This window comes from Panthera leo, chromosome B3 (assembly GCF_018350215.1).
Source record: "Panthera leo isolate Ple1 chromosome B3, P.leo_Ple1_pat1.1, whole genome shotgun sequence".
Classification (NCBI taxonomy): domain Eukaryota; kingdom Metazoa; phylum Chordata; class Mammalia; order Carnivora; family Felidae; genus Panthera; species Panthera leo.
The window spans coordinates 74,274,500-74,292,498 of record NC_056684.1 but is presented as its reverse complement, the minus strand read 5'-3'; the positions used below and the strand labels follow the sequence as shown (position 1 = coordinate 74,292,498).

The window sequence follows — 17,999 nt, the reverse complement described above, 5'->3', positions numbered from 1 at the left end:
CATACAGGCAGGAGGAGAGGAGAATGGGAACACCCTTCCATCCTGACCTGAATCCTACCCCCCATTCGCCCCCACATTCTTCCTTACATTCTTGCCAGCTTTCACTCCAGCTGTCCTGCATTCTCCCCACGTCCAAGGGTTCCACTCCGATTTCCACACTTGCTCTTCAGCCCGGCCTACGCCACCCCTTCGCATCTCCCACGGTCTGCATTCCCTTCTTGAGACGGCAGAAGGGGGAAGGTGATGGTGTTAGGGGAGACAATGAGGGAGGGAGGAGGCCTGAGGAGTCCGACTCGACTCGGCACGGGAAGGGGCCGGGCAGTCCCATCCGGGGAAGTGGGAGGGGTCCCCAGGCGCCGGGAGGGAAGCGCCTGCCGCCCGGGGCTCTGAGCCACTAGCTTCTCGGGGATCGGGACTTCGCGACCAGCTGCCCGAGCTCCCTCCTCGGGCGTAACCCATTCAGCTGCGGCGGCATCGCGGGCAGTGAGTTTGGGGGAAAGCGGGAACCCGAGGCTCCTTTGCTTCAACCCCGAATCCCGTCCCACCCGGCCATGAGGCTTCTGCTAGGGCACCTCAGGCAGTCTGGGTTCGAGGGAGTTGGAGCAAGGGATGGGGCAGTCCCCTCACCGCCAACTGGGAAAAGGCTGAGAGGCCACAGGGAGTGCCTGAAAGGTGGGATTGCCGCGAGGTTGGGGAAACGGGATGGAAGTGGCTTGGACCCAGTGAGAGGGGCACAGTTGGGGCCGGCTGGGGCCGCAGGCGGTAACGCGGCCCCTGGCCCTCCCCAGCCCCGGGGCCCGCCCTCCACCCGGGCGACGAGGCGGAGGGCAGGGAAGACCATGGCCCGCCTCTTCAGCCCCCGGCCGCCCCCCAGCGAAGACCTCTTCTACGAAACCTACTACAGCCTGAGCCAGCAGTACCCGCTGCTGCTACTGCTGCTGGTGATCGTGCTCTGCGCGCTCCTGGCGCTGCTGGCTGTCGCCTCCGCCAGCGGCCGGGTGAGCGGGGAGGGGGGAGGCTCTGGTGAGGGGCGCCTTCTGGAGGGTGGTGGGAGGGTCACTGCCTAGGGGGCGTTTTCGGAGTTAGGGCTCGGGAGGGGTCTTCTTTTCGATATGCCTTCTTTGCTGGAATCCAGGAAAGCCTTACTAGGAAATGTAGTGACCCTGGACAAGTCACTCCACCTCTGGGGCCACATTCGCTGGGCTGCTGGGAGAAGGCTGAGCCCTGGGGGTGCTTCTAATTTCTCTCAGGGTACTGACAGGTCTTCTGAGTTTCTGTGATCTACTGGTTCTAGAGTAAATGCAACACCGGATTTTCCAATTTTCCAGAGGGGAAATTACACTGGGCCCTGTGGGAATCCGTTTCCTGGTTTTCTTTCTTTCATAGGGGTTGTGGGGCAGTTGTACCCATAGTCTCCCAGAAGGCACCCTCCCTCCCGCTCACATTTAGTCCCAAAATAAACCCATTTCCAGTTTCTTTTTCTTTCTTTCTTTCTTTTTTTTTTTTTTTTTTTTTTTTTTTTTTTGAGAAAGGGGGTCTTCAATTCAATTCCATTTCTGGAAATATCCTGCTCCAAGTTTTCTTTTCACTTTTTGGAGGCAAGTTGGGAAAGCCAATAAACAGACCAATTCTTGCTGGTCCTCAAAGTCCAGGAAGAGGTGGGGACACAGGGCAGGGACAGCGGTGGGAGGGTGCCCAGAGGTGGGTGGCAAAAGTGTAGTGCTCCCCCCTGGCCTGACAGGAGGGAGGTTCCAGGTGCCCCCTGCTGCTGGAGCACTTCTTGGGTGGGTGGATGGGGATCAACTCCCAGACTTGTCCCCAGGGCAGGGAATCTCCTGAGCAAACTGGTTCATTCCTAAGTGCCTTCTGTAAGGTAGGATTCTTTGGTTGCTTCAGGACCCCTGGCTGGTGCTGGAATTCCTATTTGACAGACGAGAAAGCTGAAGTTCAGAAAGGTCATGGATTCACAAATGGGCAGTATGGGTTCTGAGCCAGGGACTCTGGATAGATGGCCTAAGGCTCAACCACCCCTGCAGCATGCAAGTGAGATATTAGGTTGAACCCTATGAGACCCCAGGCTCTGTAGATTAAAAACAGATTATTGGTGACTTCCTATGGTTCAACCTGATACGAATGGCAAGTCGAGGTGCCCTGTCTCCTTTTGCTACTTGAGTTTGAGACACATTTCAGAAGTGGCCTGGGGGGGCTGCCTGTTCTTCTTCAGCTTGGAGGCGGTCCCCCATACTCCACACTCCAGTCTTGCTGCAAGCACCCTCTCCTCGCAGGAGCTAGCTTCAGACCCAGGCTTCCTGACCACTGTGCTGTGCGCGCTGGGTGGCTTCTCGCTGCTCCTGGGCCTGGCTTCCCGGGAGCAACGACTGCAGCGCTGGACACGTCCCCTGTCGGGCCTCGTATGGGCAGCGCTACTCGGGCTAGGCCACGGCTTCCTGTTCACTGGGGGCCTGGTGAGCGCCTGGGACCAGGTGAGAGGAGCGGCAGGTGGAGCAAGGGGCAGGAGGACAGCCAGGCCAAGAGGAGGGAACAGCCCAGCTGCTGGGCTGGCCGAAGCCAGCAGCTTCCTGTGCCCTCCCGCCCCCAGGTGTCCTTTTTCCTCTTTGTCATCTTCACCGTGTACACCATGTTGCCCTTGGGCATGCGGGATGCCGCTGCTGCGGGCCTTGCCTCATCGCTCTCCCACTTGCTGGTCCTGGGGCTGTACCTTGGGCCTCAGCCGGACTCAAAGCCTGCGCTGCTGCCACAGGTGAGCACACCCATAGTACCTGCTGCGCAGTGGGCGGAGGGGGGCGGCCCCGCTGCGCGCACCGTTAGTTCCTGAGCGTCCACCAACTTCTTGCTGAGCTGGGACTCCGGGGTGAGGCGCCCGCTAAGCACAGAGGACAAACACATACACACCCAGACAGTGCGCTCATGGGGCTGGTACACCAGGGCAGCCCGATGCCTACAGAAACCAGAAGAGGCCTCTGGGTCCATGGGCAAGTGAGCTCACCCGGGGACCAGAGTAGTGGGGACAGATGCGGATGATGGAACCTTCACAGAGAATGTAAAAGTCGGAGATTGAGTGGTTTTGCGCTGCGAGGGGGGGGGGGGGGGGGGGGGGGGGGGGGCGGCGGGTAAATACTGGAGTAGTATACCAGGCAGAGGAAACATATGTGAATGGTTTCTAGACCTAAGACGCCATGTTGGTGCACAGCCAAGTCTAGAGCAGGGGTATTGGGGGAGGAGAAGCTCCCCCTACGGACCCCACAGTGTAGCACAGATTGCCTGGAAATTCTTGGGTCTCTGTGGAGTCCTCCTCAAGATTCTTGGAGACCAACTCCAGGTATGCACTTAATCACCCCCACCGCCACCCACGGCCAGCATCCTCTGAGGCTGACCCTCACCCACAGCTGGCAGCGAACGCGGTGTTGTTCCTGTGCGGGAACGTGGCGGGAGCGTATCACAAGGCGCTGATGGAGCGCGCGCTGCGCGCCACGTTCCGCGAGGCACTTAGCTCCCTGCACTCGCGCCGGCGGCTGGACACCGAGAAGAAGCACCAGGTTCGCTGGGCCTGGGAGGCTGGGCCAGACTGTGGTGTGAAAAGGGGTTATTTATATCATTCAGCCGGGCCCCTTTGGAAGCCGAATGACTTTCAGCAGGTCACTTACCCTTCTCTTTCCTCCTTTGTAAAATGTGGCTACCGCCCACCTGGGAAAGTTGTGTTAAGTCTCAAACAAACTGAAGCCTATGAAAGCACTTTTATGATAGTAAACAAAGAACTCTTAATTCTGGCATTGGTTCTGGGAGTTCAGTCCCCAAAGGTGATTAGTGCAGGGTGGGATGTTGGAGCCCCAGCTCTATGTGATGGGAAGGATCTTGGGGGAGTACTTTGGGAAACACCTAGTGGGACTGGGGAAGTGCTGGGTTCCTAGTTCGTTGGGAGGCTGGGACTTCTGGCTGTGGGTTGCAGGAGGGTTGGTGTTCATTGTGACCTCCTCCAGGAACACCTTCTCTTGTCCATCCTTCCTGCCTACTTGGCCCGAGAGATGAAGGCAGAGATCATGGCACGACTGCAGGCTGGACAGGGGTCACGGCCAGAAAGCACCAACAACTTCCACAGCCTCTATGTCAAGAGGCACCAGGGAGTCAGGTATGAGAAATGATGGCCCCAGGGAAGGGGGCTGTGGGCTGAGATCCTGGCCCCACCGACACAGTCTGTCCTGCCCAGTGTGCTGTATGCTGACATCGTGGGCTTCACCCGGCTGGCCAGTGAGTGCTCTCCTAAGGAGTTGGTGCTCATGCTCAACGAGCTCTTTGGCAAGTTCGACCAGATCGCCAAGGTCAGAGGGGGCCTCCCTCCCCACCCAGGGATCTTCAACTGCCCCACCCTGGAGAGCCCCTTCCAAGGGAAACACCTGCCTCCTCAGATCCCAGTCCCGCTTCAGAGCCCATGTATTCCAATGGAAGATATTCCAATGGAAGTAGGAAACCCTCTCAAACAACCCCAGCTGTGGAGCTGCTCACCACACACCTCAAACCTGGAAGAGACTTCTCAACAACTCCACAAATGTCCCAACCACAACACCCCCAGATATGCTCAGAGCCCTGACGTAGGTGTCTCTGGACACCACAGCCAAATCTAGGGGGATGTTCAAATTTTCTAACCTTAGGGAGCCCTTCCAAGGGAAATGTCTGCCCTGTGTAACCTCAGCCCAATCCAGCCACCTGTTCAGACCCCCAGGGATGCCCCCAACAAACCTAATCTTGGGTGTCACCCAGAAAACCTCAGTCTTGAGGCTACTTTCACATGCTCAAATCTGAATACACCCTCCACATGCCAGAGCTGGGGGAGAGCCACAGACCTCAGCCAGTCCCATAGCAAGTTGAGAGAGTCCCTAGATCTGACCCAGAGACTTCCGGCCTCAGAGGTTCTTCAGGAATGCCACATTTGCTCCCACTCCTCCCAGCTCCCTCGTACCTCTGGCCTCTAACCAGGTGCCCCCCTTCCCCTGCACACACACACACACTCCCAGGAGCATGAATGCATGCGGATCAAGATCCTGGGAGACTGTTACTACTGTGTCTCTGGGCTACCGCTCTCCCTGCCAGACCACGCCATCAACTGCGTGCGCATGGGGCTGGACATGTGCCGGGCCATCAGGTCAGCTCAGGTGGACGGGCAGGAGGGGTAACAAGGGATGGATGTTGGGGAGGAGCAGACAGGGTAGTGGAAGTCCTCCTAGAGGGAGGGAGGGGTATGGCATGGGTAGGGATGAAGGCAGCATTCAGATTGTCCCCTACATACCCTGCTCAGGAAGCTCCGGGCAGCCACTGGCGTGGACATCAACATGCGTGTGGGCGTGCATTCGGGCAGTGTGCTCTGCGGAGTCATTGGGCTGCAGAAGTGGCAGTATGATGTCTGGTCCCATGATGTCACACTGGCCAACCACATGGAGGCGGGTGGCGTGCCAGGGTGAGATGTGGGGCTGCAGGAGGCCACAGGAGGAAACCAACCGGGCCTCCCACATGCTGTCATCCTGTTCATAGTTTCCTAAAATGAGCACAATCCCACGTGGGGCTTAGGGAGATCCTGGCATGCAGGGAGTGGGGTTGGGAGACACCTCCGGTAGCACAGGGCCTTGCTTAAAGTCAGACCTCCAGGAAGGCTCCTTGAAAGAAAGGAGAGGTTTGCAAGCCCACCGTCCTGACTCCCACTGCCCCCTCCTTCCAGACGAGTACATATTACAGGGGCTACCCTGGCCCTGCTGGCAGGGGCTTATGCTGTGGAGGATGCAGCCATGGAACACCGGGACCCATACCTTCGGGAGCTAGGGGAGCCTACCTACCTAGTCATCGATCCCGGGTAAAAGCCCAGCCTGGACCCCATGGGCTGGCCCATCCTAACCACCCACAGCCAACAGGCCTGATCTCTTTTCCTACACCAGAGACTGAATTCCTGGGTCCCAGTGTGTGCGTCAAGGGGGAGGTGACACAACCTTCCAAGAGATGTGGGGAGAATGTGGAAAGCATTTGTGAAATTGACTCTCAGCCCTCCTATGCCCCAGGCTGAGGAAGAGGATGAGAAGGGCACTGCAGGAGGGTTGCTGTCCTCTCTTGAGGGCCCCAAGATGCGTCCGTCACTGCTGATGACCCGCTACCTGGAGTCCTGGGGCGCCGCCAAGCCTTTTGCCCATCTGAGCCACCTAGAGAGCCCTGTGTCCACTTCTACCCCTCTCCCGGTAAGTGCACTCCACTGCGAGCCCTAGCACTTACATAACCCCACCCCACTGCCTCTCCCAACCTCCCCCCACCCATCCAGTGAGTCACTTGATGACATCCTAAGGTCCTGAACTGTCTGGTTGCCCCAGTCACTGGTTCAGGCCTTTCTTTACCCTTCTTTCCAGAGACAGGGCAAAGGTCACTGCCCTCTGAGCTCACTTGAGATGCAAAATCCTATAGGCACCATGTTCACTGTTCCCCAAACTCCACTCAGGAAGCCTTCCCTCAGTACCCCAAAGGTATAGACCATACTTCCTCTTGGCTCTGAAGCCAGCACTCACACCCAGTCCTCCCAGGAAATGTCTCTGTTGAACTCCCTTCCTGAAACCGCACACTCTTTTTTAATCCCCACTAGAATTGGGAAGGTGGGGGCAAATCAGTTGTTGCCCCTACTCTCAGCATTTATACAAGGATTAAATGAGGTGACAGTGAAAATCACATGTGGTCTTGAAAGAAGTCACTCTGAGCAGGCAGGGATTGAGGAGAGAGGGAAGAGAGGTAACCAGGGCTTGGTTGGCTGACCTTGTGCATAGCACCTTCCGGTAATCATGACCCACTAGCTGGTGGAGGAGCCTGGATCTCTCCCACCAGCTGGCTCTTCGTGTTGGTGCTTGGTGACAAGCAGCCAGAACACCCACGCATACAGGTACTGAGGCTGTGTCCCCAAAGGCTTGCCCCAAGATTAGGGTCCTCAGCCTGCTCTTCTCCATTTTATCTGATCTTCTCCAAACTTTCCCAGCCACCTTTCTGCAGATCTTTCTCTCTGAATCTTCTCTGCGAGGTAGACCCAGTTGGATATATGGGATGACTTCAGAGCACCCTTTCTGTGTTCCATCTCCGCCCCCCCACCCACCCACCCAGCAGGAAAGCAGGCCAGAGATCCGTGAAACACTGTGGTATGGGGGGACATTGGCAGCAGTGGTTTAGGAGAGTACCTAATTCCAATCCTTAACACGGGGTAGGGGGGACGTCAGAAGGGTTAAGCGGGCAGGAGGGAGAAGAAGAAAGAATCCAAGACTCTGCTGACTATTGCAGGATAGAGTCTCCAGCATGGAGGCAGAGTAGAGGGTGGGCTTTGCTGGGAGCCCAGGAATTGTGAGACAATGATAGGTGCAAGTGCAATCCCCATGGTGAGAGGCCCCCTAGAACCCATGCCAGACCTCCCTGAAACCCCACTCGTGTGCAGGCTAAGAAGTGTCAGGGTGGAGAAGTAGGGACTCCTGGTTCGAGGGTAGCTCCCAAGGCAGGACCTCACCAGCCCAGAAATTCACTTCCAAGCCCGTGAAGTACCAGGCCCTCAGTCAAATGTTAGAAATCCTGAGAATCACATCAGCTTACATTTAAACAATGGGGAACCTTGGGGTGGTGGGGCAGTGTTGGTGCTAGTATATAACATCCATCCATCCATCCATCCATCCATCCCCACGTGGGTAGAACCCACGAACCGCAAGATCATGACCTGAGCTGAAGTCGGTCGTTCAACTGACTGAGCCACCCAGGCACCCTGTTCCTTCCACACTTTTAAAGCACCTACAATGTGGCAGGCACTAGGCTAGTTCTAGAGAAGACAGAAATGAATAAATTGTTTTCTCTGTTTTCAAAAAACAGTCATTGAGCAAGGTGGAAAGGCAGGTAGGTAGTTTGAAGAACGTTAGGCTCAGTCCTGGATGCATAGATGGGCTCATACCTAGAACACACCCCTTAATCTCCCTCCTTCCCCATACACCAAGTTTTGGTTTGGGGGGATGATGTGGCCCCCTGTGACCCTGCTTCCTTCACATGAGCCAGGGGAGCAGAAAAGAACAGTCACAGACTCCTGGCCCTGGGCAGTGGCCGTTGGCTTCGTTCTCTTCTTTGGGGCTTGTCTCACCTGCTTTACTTGCCTGCTTATTTTCATATGTTTGCTCACGGTGCGCATTTGTTTTGGTGCAGGAAAGAATGACTGTGACCAGGTTTGTCCCTCTTCCTTTCTCTTTCCCTTTCTTCTAGACTTTTTGTCTTCTGCCCCCACCACTTCCCAGCTCAGCCTGACCACAAGCGAGTCAGAACTTTCTCACTGTCACTTCAGTTTAAACCAAGGACTTTTGGGATTTGTTCAGTCCTTAGGGAAGATGACAGCCACTCAAGCTTACAGAAGACACAGGGTTGCCTCACAGGGGGTAGAGACTGAGGAAATAAAAGTATAAAGACCCTGGGTGTCTAAAGAGTCCAGAAGAAACTGTTTTTTAAAGTTTATTTATTTATTTATTTTGAGAGAGACAGAGAGAAGTGCAGGCAGGGAAGGGCAGAGAGAGAGGGGGACGGAGAATCCAAAGCAGACTGCACACTGACAGCACAGAGCCCGATGCGGGGCTCGAACCCACGAACTATGAGATCATGACCTGAGCTGAAGTCAGACTCTTAAATGACTGAGCCACCCAGGCGCCCCAAGTCCACAAGAAATTTAAAGAATAAATGTGGTTTGATCCTTCCCTTAAGGGCAAATGGGATTTGATGGAGAGAGGAAGTCATTAGAGGCAGGGAAAACACTCATGCCAAATGCTCAAGGCCAAGGACATGTGTAGATATGGAACCCCTCACTGCAGAGAGGCTTTAGGGATGCTCAGCATCGCCTCATCCCCCTCTTTGCTGTGTTCTCCCAACAGGAGAAGGCCCTGGCTTCCTTTGGCCCCCAGTGGAGCCTGGACCGGTGAGGAGGCCCTGGGGTGACCTGCCCCCATCCATCCTGGGGGTTGGGGGCTGCACCTGCTTCACCCAGATATGTTGAGGGCCTCCTGTGGTGACAGGCTGGGCTGTCACTCTGCAGGAGCCGTACCCCCCGGGGGCTAGATGATGACCTGGACACTGGGGACGCCAAGTTCTTCCAGGTCATCGAACAGCTCAACTCTCAGAAGTATGGAGAACAGAAGAGGACTGGGAGGGGTTGGGAGCTGGGCTTCTGTGGTACAGGAGGGATGTGCTCCCCTAATGACCCAGAGGGAAGGGGGGGGGCTTCCCTACTCTACTCCAGGGAAACATGCACCTGACCACCCCTCCACCCACCTTGCCCTGTCCTTTCCTTTCCGGGGCTCATGGCCCCCCACCTCCTACCAGACAGTGGAGGCAGTCAAAGGACTTCAACCCACTGACACTGTACTTCAGAAAGAAGGAACTGGAGAAAGAGGTGGGCTGGGGTGGGTGGGGGGTGGCACAAGGTTACAGAATTTTCCAACCTTAGTGCCTTGGCCTTGGGAAGGGGGCAAGCCCTGTGGTCCCGCCTCACCTCCAAGGTCTGCTCAGTTTGTGATCCTGGGGTGAGGGGCTTGTACCTCTCTCCAAATGGCTGTCACCCTATAGATTGAATTTCTAGGTGGGGATGGGAGGGAGGAGGGCAGTTCCTTGGAGAACCAGTAGGGGCTACCTGAGACTGAACTGGAGGGTGGGTGGGGAGGCTGAGACACCTGTTCTTGCCTGGAATTGACACCTGTGAGATGATGGGCAGCCCTAGTGGTCCCTGTCTCCACACTGACCCCCCTTCCCTTCCAGTACCGACTCTCTGCACTCCCCGCCTTCAAATACTACGCAGCCTGCACCTTCCTGGTTTTCCTTTCCAATTTCATCATCCAGATGCTGGTGACAAACAGGTGAGAGCCCCAGGCAAGAGGGGCCCTGATTCCCATGTATAGACTTTTTGATCCTTGACCCACATTTTCTTCTTTACCGACGTTCCCTTAGTTTCGGACACTGACCCACAGAGGAAACGTGTTCTGGGGAAACAGTGATAATCATAGCCCTCATTTTACTATCGTACATCTTGTGGGCTTTCTGCATAACCCAAGCACTTTCACAAGCCTGTCTCTCAATTCAAACAACTTTTCAATGAAGCAGGTTCTATTTTCATTGAGAAGCCCAAATCTCACAGCAAATGAGCTTAGAAAGTAGGTCCTTGTTTTTAGTCCATGGCTAGGAGGGGCTTCAGGGACTTGTCCAGAACTCAGCCAGGTAGAAGAAGAGCTTTGGCCTGAAGGCCCAGAGACTGGCCTGATGTGGCCTTGGCCCCTTTGTGAGCCTCCTGCCCCCTTCCAGTATTGTCCCCACCTTATAGTTCCTGCCCTACCCCACCACTGCCCTAGACCCCTCAACTTTCCCAGAGCATCAGCAGGCAATGCCTTTCATCAGCCCAGTCCCCACTGGCAGCCAGTTCAGATCCCCAGGACTCCTCCTCCCCACATCTCCCAACTGGGTGGCACAGCACCCTCCCAGCACACAGAGCCGATTCTGACTTTCAAGGCCTCACTCTTATCTCCCTTTAGGCCCCCAGCTCTGGCCATCACCTATAGCATCACCTTCCTCCTCTTCCTCCTCCTCCTCTTCGTCTGCTTCTCAGAGCACCTGACGGTGAGGTGGGCTGGGGGGTGGAAGTGGTGAGCTGGGCCCTCACTGTGACCTGGGTGTCCCAGCCCCACGGCTAAGATTCCTGTGCTCCTTCTGCAGAGGTGTGTCTTGAAAGGCCCCAAGATGCTGCACTGGCTGCCGGCACTGTCTGGCTTGGTGGCCACACGGCCCGGACTGCGAGTTGCCCTTGGCACAGCTACCATCCTCCTGGTTTTTGTGATGGCCATTCCCAGCCTGGTGAGGGCAGTGGGGGGCCCTATGTACCCCCATCAGGGCCTGTTCGAGCTGTCAGAAGCTGAAAGGGGACCCCTGGGATTTGGGAGGACAGCCGGAGTAAGGCCAACATTCTGGCAATGTTGGACAAGTATAAAAGAAAAAAATTAATCTGCCACCTGAGCGTATCTATTCTGTGGAGGCAGATCTTCACTGTTTAGCTCACTCACTATGATCTTGTAGCTGAGTCTGGCTGAGTTTTCAGAATTTGTTTTGTTTTGATTATTTTGAACGTTTATTATTTTTGAGAGACAGAGTATGGGTGGGGGAGGGGCAGAGAGCGAGAAAGGGAGGCAGAATCCGAGCTGTGCTGACAGCTCAGAGCCTAACACAGGACTCGATCCCACGAACCGCGAGATCATTACCTGAGCTGAAGTCAGACACTTAACTGACTGAGCCACCCAGGCGCCCCTGAGTTTTCAGAATTTATAGTCATTCCTAGAATTCTATCCCTGAAAGACACCTTAGGAATCACACCCCCCCACCCCGCCAGCCAAGTAACAGAAGAGGAAGCTGAGGCCCAGAGAGGCTAAGTGGCTGGCAAGAGATCACACAGTGGATCCGTGGCAGACTCGTGCTCAGGACACCTGTTCCTCCCATCCCTGACCCCCCAGCGAGGACCCCTGCGCTAAGCCTCCCTCACCAGCCAGGCATAGCAGAATCCCCCTCTTTGGAGGGGTCTGGCCCTGACCCATCCCTAAGTCAGCTGAACCCCAGCACAAGCCACCATTGTGCCCAGGGAGCTGCCTGCCCACCTCAGCTCTTCACCTCCTTCTGCAGTTCTTCTTACCAGCAGCATCAAACTGCCCTTTTGGGGCTCTCAATGTGTCCTCCATGGCTTTCAACATCTCCTGGGAGCTCCCTGGGTCCCTGCCTCTCATCAGCATCCCTGTGAGTATTCCTCACAGCCCTGAAACTCTCTCTCCAGAGCCTTCCTTGGCCCCTCCCCCATCTCCTTGGTTGAACGTTCCATCCTGTGGATTGGGACAGACGTAAATTACAGTTGGTGTGTGTTTGTGTGTATGACACTGCCTACTCCCCAGATAGGTCATGGGCCCGGGGAGGGGCAGGCCAGGAGCCCCGGGATATTCTCCCACCCCTACCTGTGGGATATGCCCCGCCTCTTGACCACCCTACTTGGCCCCACAGTACTCTATGCACTGCTGCGTGCTGGGGTTCCTGTCCTGCTCCCTCTTTTTGCACATGAGCTTCGAGCTGAAGTTGCTGCTGCTCCTGCTATGGCTGGGGGCCTCCTGCTCCCTCTTCCTGCACTCCCACGCCTGGCTGTCCGACTGCCTCATCGCCCGCCTCTATCCGGATCCCTCGGACTCCAGGTGTGCAAGGCCACTGGACAGAGGTGCTCAGGCCCCCTGAGAGCGGAGCAGAGCTGTCCTTACCTCCCTGACCTGAACCATCCATCCACAGGGCAAAGGGGGAGGGTGGCTGTAGGCTACATGGGCACTGAGGGTAGGGAGGAGGCCATCGGGAAGGTGCAGGGCAGGGGCAATCCTGATCCGTGGCCTCCTCAGGCCAGGGGTGCTGAAGGAGCCCAAACTGATGGGAGCTATCTCCTTCTTCATCTTCTTCTTCACCCTCCTTGTCCTGGCTCGGCAGGTAAGTCACCCATCTCAGCCCTCCAGGGCCTCCCTTTGAAGGGTGAGGCGGGGGTCCCCATATTTGTGACTTGGTCTCTCTCTCACTCTTTCCCTCAAATCTTACACCTTCGGGGTTGAGCCAAAATAGTGTGCCCATTGGAAGCTTCTAAGTGAACCTTCCTGCTCCCTTTCTTTCTCCTTCACCCCCCCGCCAAGGGAGGTGCCTTCAAATTCTCCCTCCCTCATCCCTCCCACCCCAACCTAGGAAAACCCACCTATAAGAAAGAATCTGCTGCCAATTCTATCTACCCTAGTTTGAATCTATTTTCAAGGTAGCCTCCCCAGGGATAGTTGCACCTTGAGGCTTCTCTCTAGACTGGGGGGAGGGGGTGTGGTTTAAGCATCAAGGAATGGGGGGAAGGGGGGAGCACACAGGAGCTGAAGTTTCCCGTGCACTGTGTCTCCCCTTGGGCCCCTGCTGACCCTGCCAGAATGAGTATTACTGCCGGCTGGACTTCCTGTGGAAGAAGAAGCTGCGGCAGGAGCAGGAGGAGACAGAGACCATGGAGAACCTGACTCGGCTGCTGTTGGAGAATGTGCTCCCTGCACATGTGGCCCCCCAGTTCATTGGCCAGAACCGGCGCAACGAGGTGACTCCCCACCCCTGACTCCTCAGCCTCAGATGCCACAGGGACCAATTTTGGATGCAAGCCTTGGCCCTTGGCCCATCCTCTTTGGACTCCCCCACAGTAGTTAAGTGGCCACCCAAGTCTCTGTCCCTGTCACATAGGTGCCTGACATTTTCATAAGCTCTTAGTCTTTGTCTGCTGAGCACAGAGCCTCTGTGTTCCAAGTTCTTACTTAGAAGGAGCATCCTCTCCAACTCATAACCACTCCATGCCTTCCAGAAGCTTCTTCAAGTGTTGATGGGAGTTGTGTGGAGGACACAGTCCATCCATCTCTCTGGACCTGCACTATCCGGGATGGTAGCCATTAGCCATGTATGGCCCTTTAAATTTAAGTGAATTAAAATGGAAAATTCAGTTCCTCTGTCTCACTGGCCACATTTCAAGGATCTAACAGCTGCCTATGGCTAGTAGATGCCGTATTGGGCATCCCATATGTAGAACTTTCCATCACCACAGGGTTTCCCATTGGAAGATGCTAATCTATATCCTTAAACATCTTGCCATAGACCATCAGAAGGTCACCCATATAATTGCACCATATTACTTTTGCCACCACTACTTCACCGTGTCTGCTGTGGAAATGCTCTTGGTCCATCTTGAGGAATGTTAAAAGAAACAGGCCAGGGGCTACTTCACAGCTTCCTGCCCCCACTGCTTGCTCTCTGCTCTCAAGATCAGCAGTAGGTCTACGTCTCCTGCCTCCTTCTCTTACAGACACTGGGAATCTTGTCACTGCTCCTGTTTCTAGCTTCACATTGGCTACTAGAAAGCTCAGAGCCAGAATCTAGGACTCACAGGGACTTTATGGCACCCATTTTGTGAACCGACTTCAAATCTTACCTTTATTTTCTTACCTTTTCTTACCTTATCTTACCTTTATTTTCCTTTTGGCCCCTTTTCCCTATTACTTTATCTTCCAAGTTGTAGCTATCTTTGTAAGCTGACTTAGTTGACTTAACACCTATCGGCAATGAGATATGATAGAAAGATGATTCCCACTGACAGGATCCCAGCTCTTGAAGAGACTCCCTTCACGTGGCTATGAGGTGATCCTGACTCCAAACCCCTGTCTCTCCTGGAATCATAATGAGACCCAATCTTTGACTCCTGAGTCACACATCCCTGGGGTAACCTGGCCCTACCCCTCTCCCTCCTTTCCGATCCTTCTTAAATAGAGGGGTAGGAGTATGGACACAGGGAGGAGGGCCCATGCAGGCTCAGAAGGGGGAAGACCATGGCTTGCTCCCTCAACCCAGCATCCCATCCTCCAGGACCTCTACCACCAGTCCTATGAGTGTGTCTGTGTCCTGTTCGCCTCAGTTCCAGACTTCAAGGAGTTTTACTCTGAGTCCAACATAAACCACGAGGGTCTAGAGTGTCTGCGGCTGCTCAATGAGATAATTGCTGATTTTGATGAGGTGACAACTCCAAGCCTCCCCTGGACCCTTTGTCCTGGATGCTAGAATTTTCCACCAGTCCCTCCTGCCAATTTAGTCTCCAGCCAGGGGTCCATCCCCCTCTCCCCGGCCCTGCCACTCCTCCTCCAATCCCCTAGCTCTCTGGAAACTCTGCTCACTATCCACTCTCCCTCCTGCCACCATCCCTGTCCTCACAACCTGGTCCCTTAGTCTCCAAAGGCCTGGGGCTGGGCCTCTGAGAGGGAGGCAGGAGAGAGCAAGAAAGACTGGGGACACAGCTTCCTTTCTATACAGCTGCTCTCAAAGCCCAAGTTTAGCGGGGTGGAGAAGATCAAAACCATCGGTAGCACCTACATGGCAGCTACAGGCTTAAATGCCACCTCCGGACAGGACGCACAGCAGGTACAGAATCCCTTCTTTACCTACCAACCTTCGTCTGGGCTCTCACTGGGGGGTCCTCATTGACCCATCCTGGTGGGCCGGCCCCGTTGCTAGGATGCTGAGCGCAGCTGCAGCCACCTTGGCACCATGGTGGAGTTTGCGGTGGCTCTTGGATCAAAGCTGGACGTCATCAATAAGCACTCTTTCAACAACTTCCGCTTGCGTGTGGGTGAGGACCCTCCCTTGCTGGGGCAGTCTGGAACCTCCTCCTCACCTTCCCAAGCTCTGGCTCCCTTAGGCTCTTTGTTAGCTACTCCCCAGCTCACCCTGGACCCCCTCCAGCCTCATCCCTGGGGATGGAGCATGAAGCTGCTGGGCCAGGAGCTCTGAGGCTCAGCCACCCCTTCCCTAACCCACACCCCTCCAGGCCCTTTCCTCTAAGGCCTCCAGGCCCTTCACCCTAATTCCTAGAGTGTCCTCTTCCCCTCTCCCTCCTCAAATTCGCCCACCCAGGGCTCCTCTCTACCATACCTCTTGTCAGGGTTGAACCACGGACCTGTAGTGGCTGGAGTGATCGGGGCCCAGAAGCCGCAGTATGACATCTGGGGCAACACAGTGAACGTGGCCAGCCGCATGGAGAGTACAGGAGTCCTGGGCAAGATCCAGGTGAGGAGGCTGCATTGGAGGCATGGGGGGGGGGGGGCGGATAAGGATAGGGCCACACCCACACTTCTGACTCACACCCTTTCAATCCCAGGTGACTGAAGAGACAGCCCGGGTGCTGCAGTCCTTAGGCTACACCTGCTACAGCCGGGGTATCATCAAGGTCAAAGGCAAAGGGCAACTCTGCACCTACTTTCTGAACACAGATTTGGCACGAACTGGACCTCCCTCGGCCACTCTAGGCTGAGACCCCATCATCCTAAGATCCTCAATAAAAAGACTCTGGTATGATGGGAGCCAATTGGTGTCAGAAGCTTCTGGTATAGCTGCAGATCACCTTCTCCTTGCCTCTCAGCAAGCTAAACTTGCTTCTTCCCAAGCTAAAGTGAGTGTTTGTGTATATGCAAGGGTGATCATGAGTGTGCTGGAGAGGAGTGATTCTTTTTCAGAAGCTCAAGAAGAGGACTGCCTCAGCCTCCCTGCCTGATTCCAGTATTTTGTACACCTTGGAAGCATAAAGAAATTTAGCCGCATGGCTCAAAATAGGGATTTGTCTTTTCCTGCTCCCCACCCACAAATATTGGAAAGGAATAGCTGAGAATGTCATTTGACCTTTATTCATTCTCTATATACTAAATAAGCACCTATTATGTGCTTACTATACAGCATGGATGAAAGGCTTAGGAGATGATCTATCAGGTCCCTCACTGTTTCAGCTGCTGTTGTCAAGTTGGTGCATACTTTCCAGCCAAGACCTGTAGACAGTTTTGGGATTCTCTTGTTCATAGATCCCTCAAATGCCCTCTTGCTTCCTTCTGCATCCTTCTGTGCAGATGCTGATACTATGTAGGTCTTGAAGCATCCAAGGTTCACGCCTACCTCCTATTTGTCGTAGACTCTGGGTCTGGAGTTCTCTCTTGTCCAGCAAGAGAGAGGATGCAGAATTAAAATGTTAGAGAGGCTAATGTTGGGGAGGAGACAAGAGCCCTAAGTAAAGATCCTTGCTCCATTTTTATTAGGATCAGAAGGCTTACAAACGTGATGGACGTGCACAAAGAGACAATGAAACCGTGAACATTAATTCATATGTGTGAGAGAAAAGGGGTTTTTGAGAATATGCGGTGTTAGGGTTTGGGTCAATACAAAACAAAATCCCAGAGCCGGGCAGATGGTTGTTTATGGCAGGCACAAGGCAACGTGTCTGTTTATCTTAGCTTGCCTGGAGGATAAGACAGAGCAGGCTACCTCAGGGTCAACAAGGCTCCTTTCTTTTGCTAATTAGCTCCACTCCAGGCAACTTCGCCCTGCTGAGGTCTATAACCTTGTTTACTTGCTTACCTATTCTGGTCCTTCCCTCCTGTGAAAGCAGCTTTCTGCTATTGCACTATTTTGGGGCACTTCCGCCCTGATTGCCTAATGTTGGATGCTTTCATCCTGTGGCTTCCTATTCCTCTATGCCTTTGTTCTATACTGGGGGCGCTTTTGCCCTGTTTACCTAATCTTGGATGCTTTCTTCCTGTGACTTTGTTAACCCATAGGTGCAAGCTCAGGGAATTCCTAAGCTTATTCCCCACACATTTTTAGCAGTCTGTGGGAGGTATCTTGACACCCTAGATTTGTTACAGATACTGCACATTTTGGATTTTTGGTCTTTCTCCTAGTTGGTCTTTGTTTATGGGAGAGATTCAAAAAGTACTCCGCTGCCATTTCTGCTACCATCTTCCTAAAATGCTGTCAGGACAGAGCCAGTCCAAGGCTCTCTAAAACAGTCATCCCTAGGAAAGAATGACTCATCCCTCTCACTTACAGGAATCTTAATTTCCTAAGAATGATGACTGGCACAGAGGGCCCTCAGCCTCAACCTGCTTCTGAGTGTATTTTAGGGGCTGGCAGAATGTTAATGTCCAGAATTCCAGGGGCTAAGATCTGATGACTTGGTTCTTAAGTGAGGCCTCCTTGGGAGATGAGGGGAGGGGAGGCAGTGCCCTAGAACATTGCCCACTGAAAGGACAAAGCTGAGTGGCAGGAAGTTGGAGTCATGGTAACAGCGATACCTATCATAAGCTTCAGGGTAAAGGTCCCAGAGCTGTGCTGTTTTCTCAGCTCATCTGCTGATTCAGGGAGTCTGGCATGATAAGCCCACATGGGTGGCCTTCTTCCATCTGCTCCTTCAGGAGTCTGTAAGACCTGTGCTCTAAGTATGATGGGCAGGGCACCTGCCTCAGAATGGGGGAGGAGAGGGGATTCTGAAGCACAGGATGTGATGTGCCTCTCAACTGTTGAGAAGGATCCCCAGAAGAGCACCCAGCAGCAACCCTAATTCCCCATTA

The 17,999-nt window shown here is 54.4% G+C and overlaps 1 protein-coding gene across 1 annotated transcript; it reads left to right on the top strand.

Annotated features, from left to right (window-relative positions):
- Positions 1-351: 351 nt before the first annotated feature.
- ADCY4 (adenylate cyclase 4) lies at positions 352-17,925 on the top strand. The gene is made up of 26 exons (XM_042942854.1): positions 352-483; positions 789-998; positions 2,286-2,483; positions 2,600-2,761; positions 3,408-3,557; positions 3,999-4,147; positions 4,226-4,337; positions 5,031-5,158; positions 5,312-5,470; positions 5,729-5,860; positions 6,047-6,236; positions 8,922-8,965; positions 9,083-9,169; positions 9,370-9,439; positions 9,802-9,899; positions 10,569-10,653; positions 10,750-10,887; positions 11,704-11,814; positions 12,073-12,257; positions 12,453-12,537; positions 13,010-13,168; positions 14,479-14,625; positions 14,920-15,027; positions 15,121-15,235; positions 15,548-15,672; positions 15,764-17,925. Exons 2-26 carry the CDS (start codon positions 840-842, stop codon positions 15,914-15,916), a joined length of 3,249 nt encoding a protein of 1,082 aa, XP_042798788.1. The 5' UTR covers positions 352-483; positions 789-839; the 3' UTR covers positions 15,917-17,925.
- Positions 17,926-17,999: the final 74 nt, after the last annotated feature.

Coding starts and splice junctions, on each gene's coding strand:
- ADCY4 (XM_042942854.1), top strand. CDS start 840: ATGGCCCGCCTCTTCAGCCCCCGGCCGCCCCCCAGCGAAGACCTCTTC. Junction 8,966..9,082: donor CCCCAGTGGAGCCTGGACCG/GTGAGGAGGCCC, acceptor GTCACTCTGCAG/GAGCCGTACCCCCCGGGGGC. Junction 10,888..11,703: donor TGATGGCCATTCCCAGCCTG/GTGAGGGCAGTG, acceptor CTCCTTCTGCAG/TTCTTCTTACCAGCAGCATC.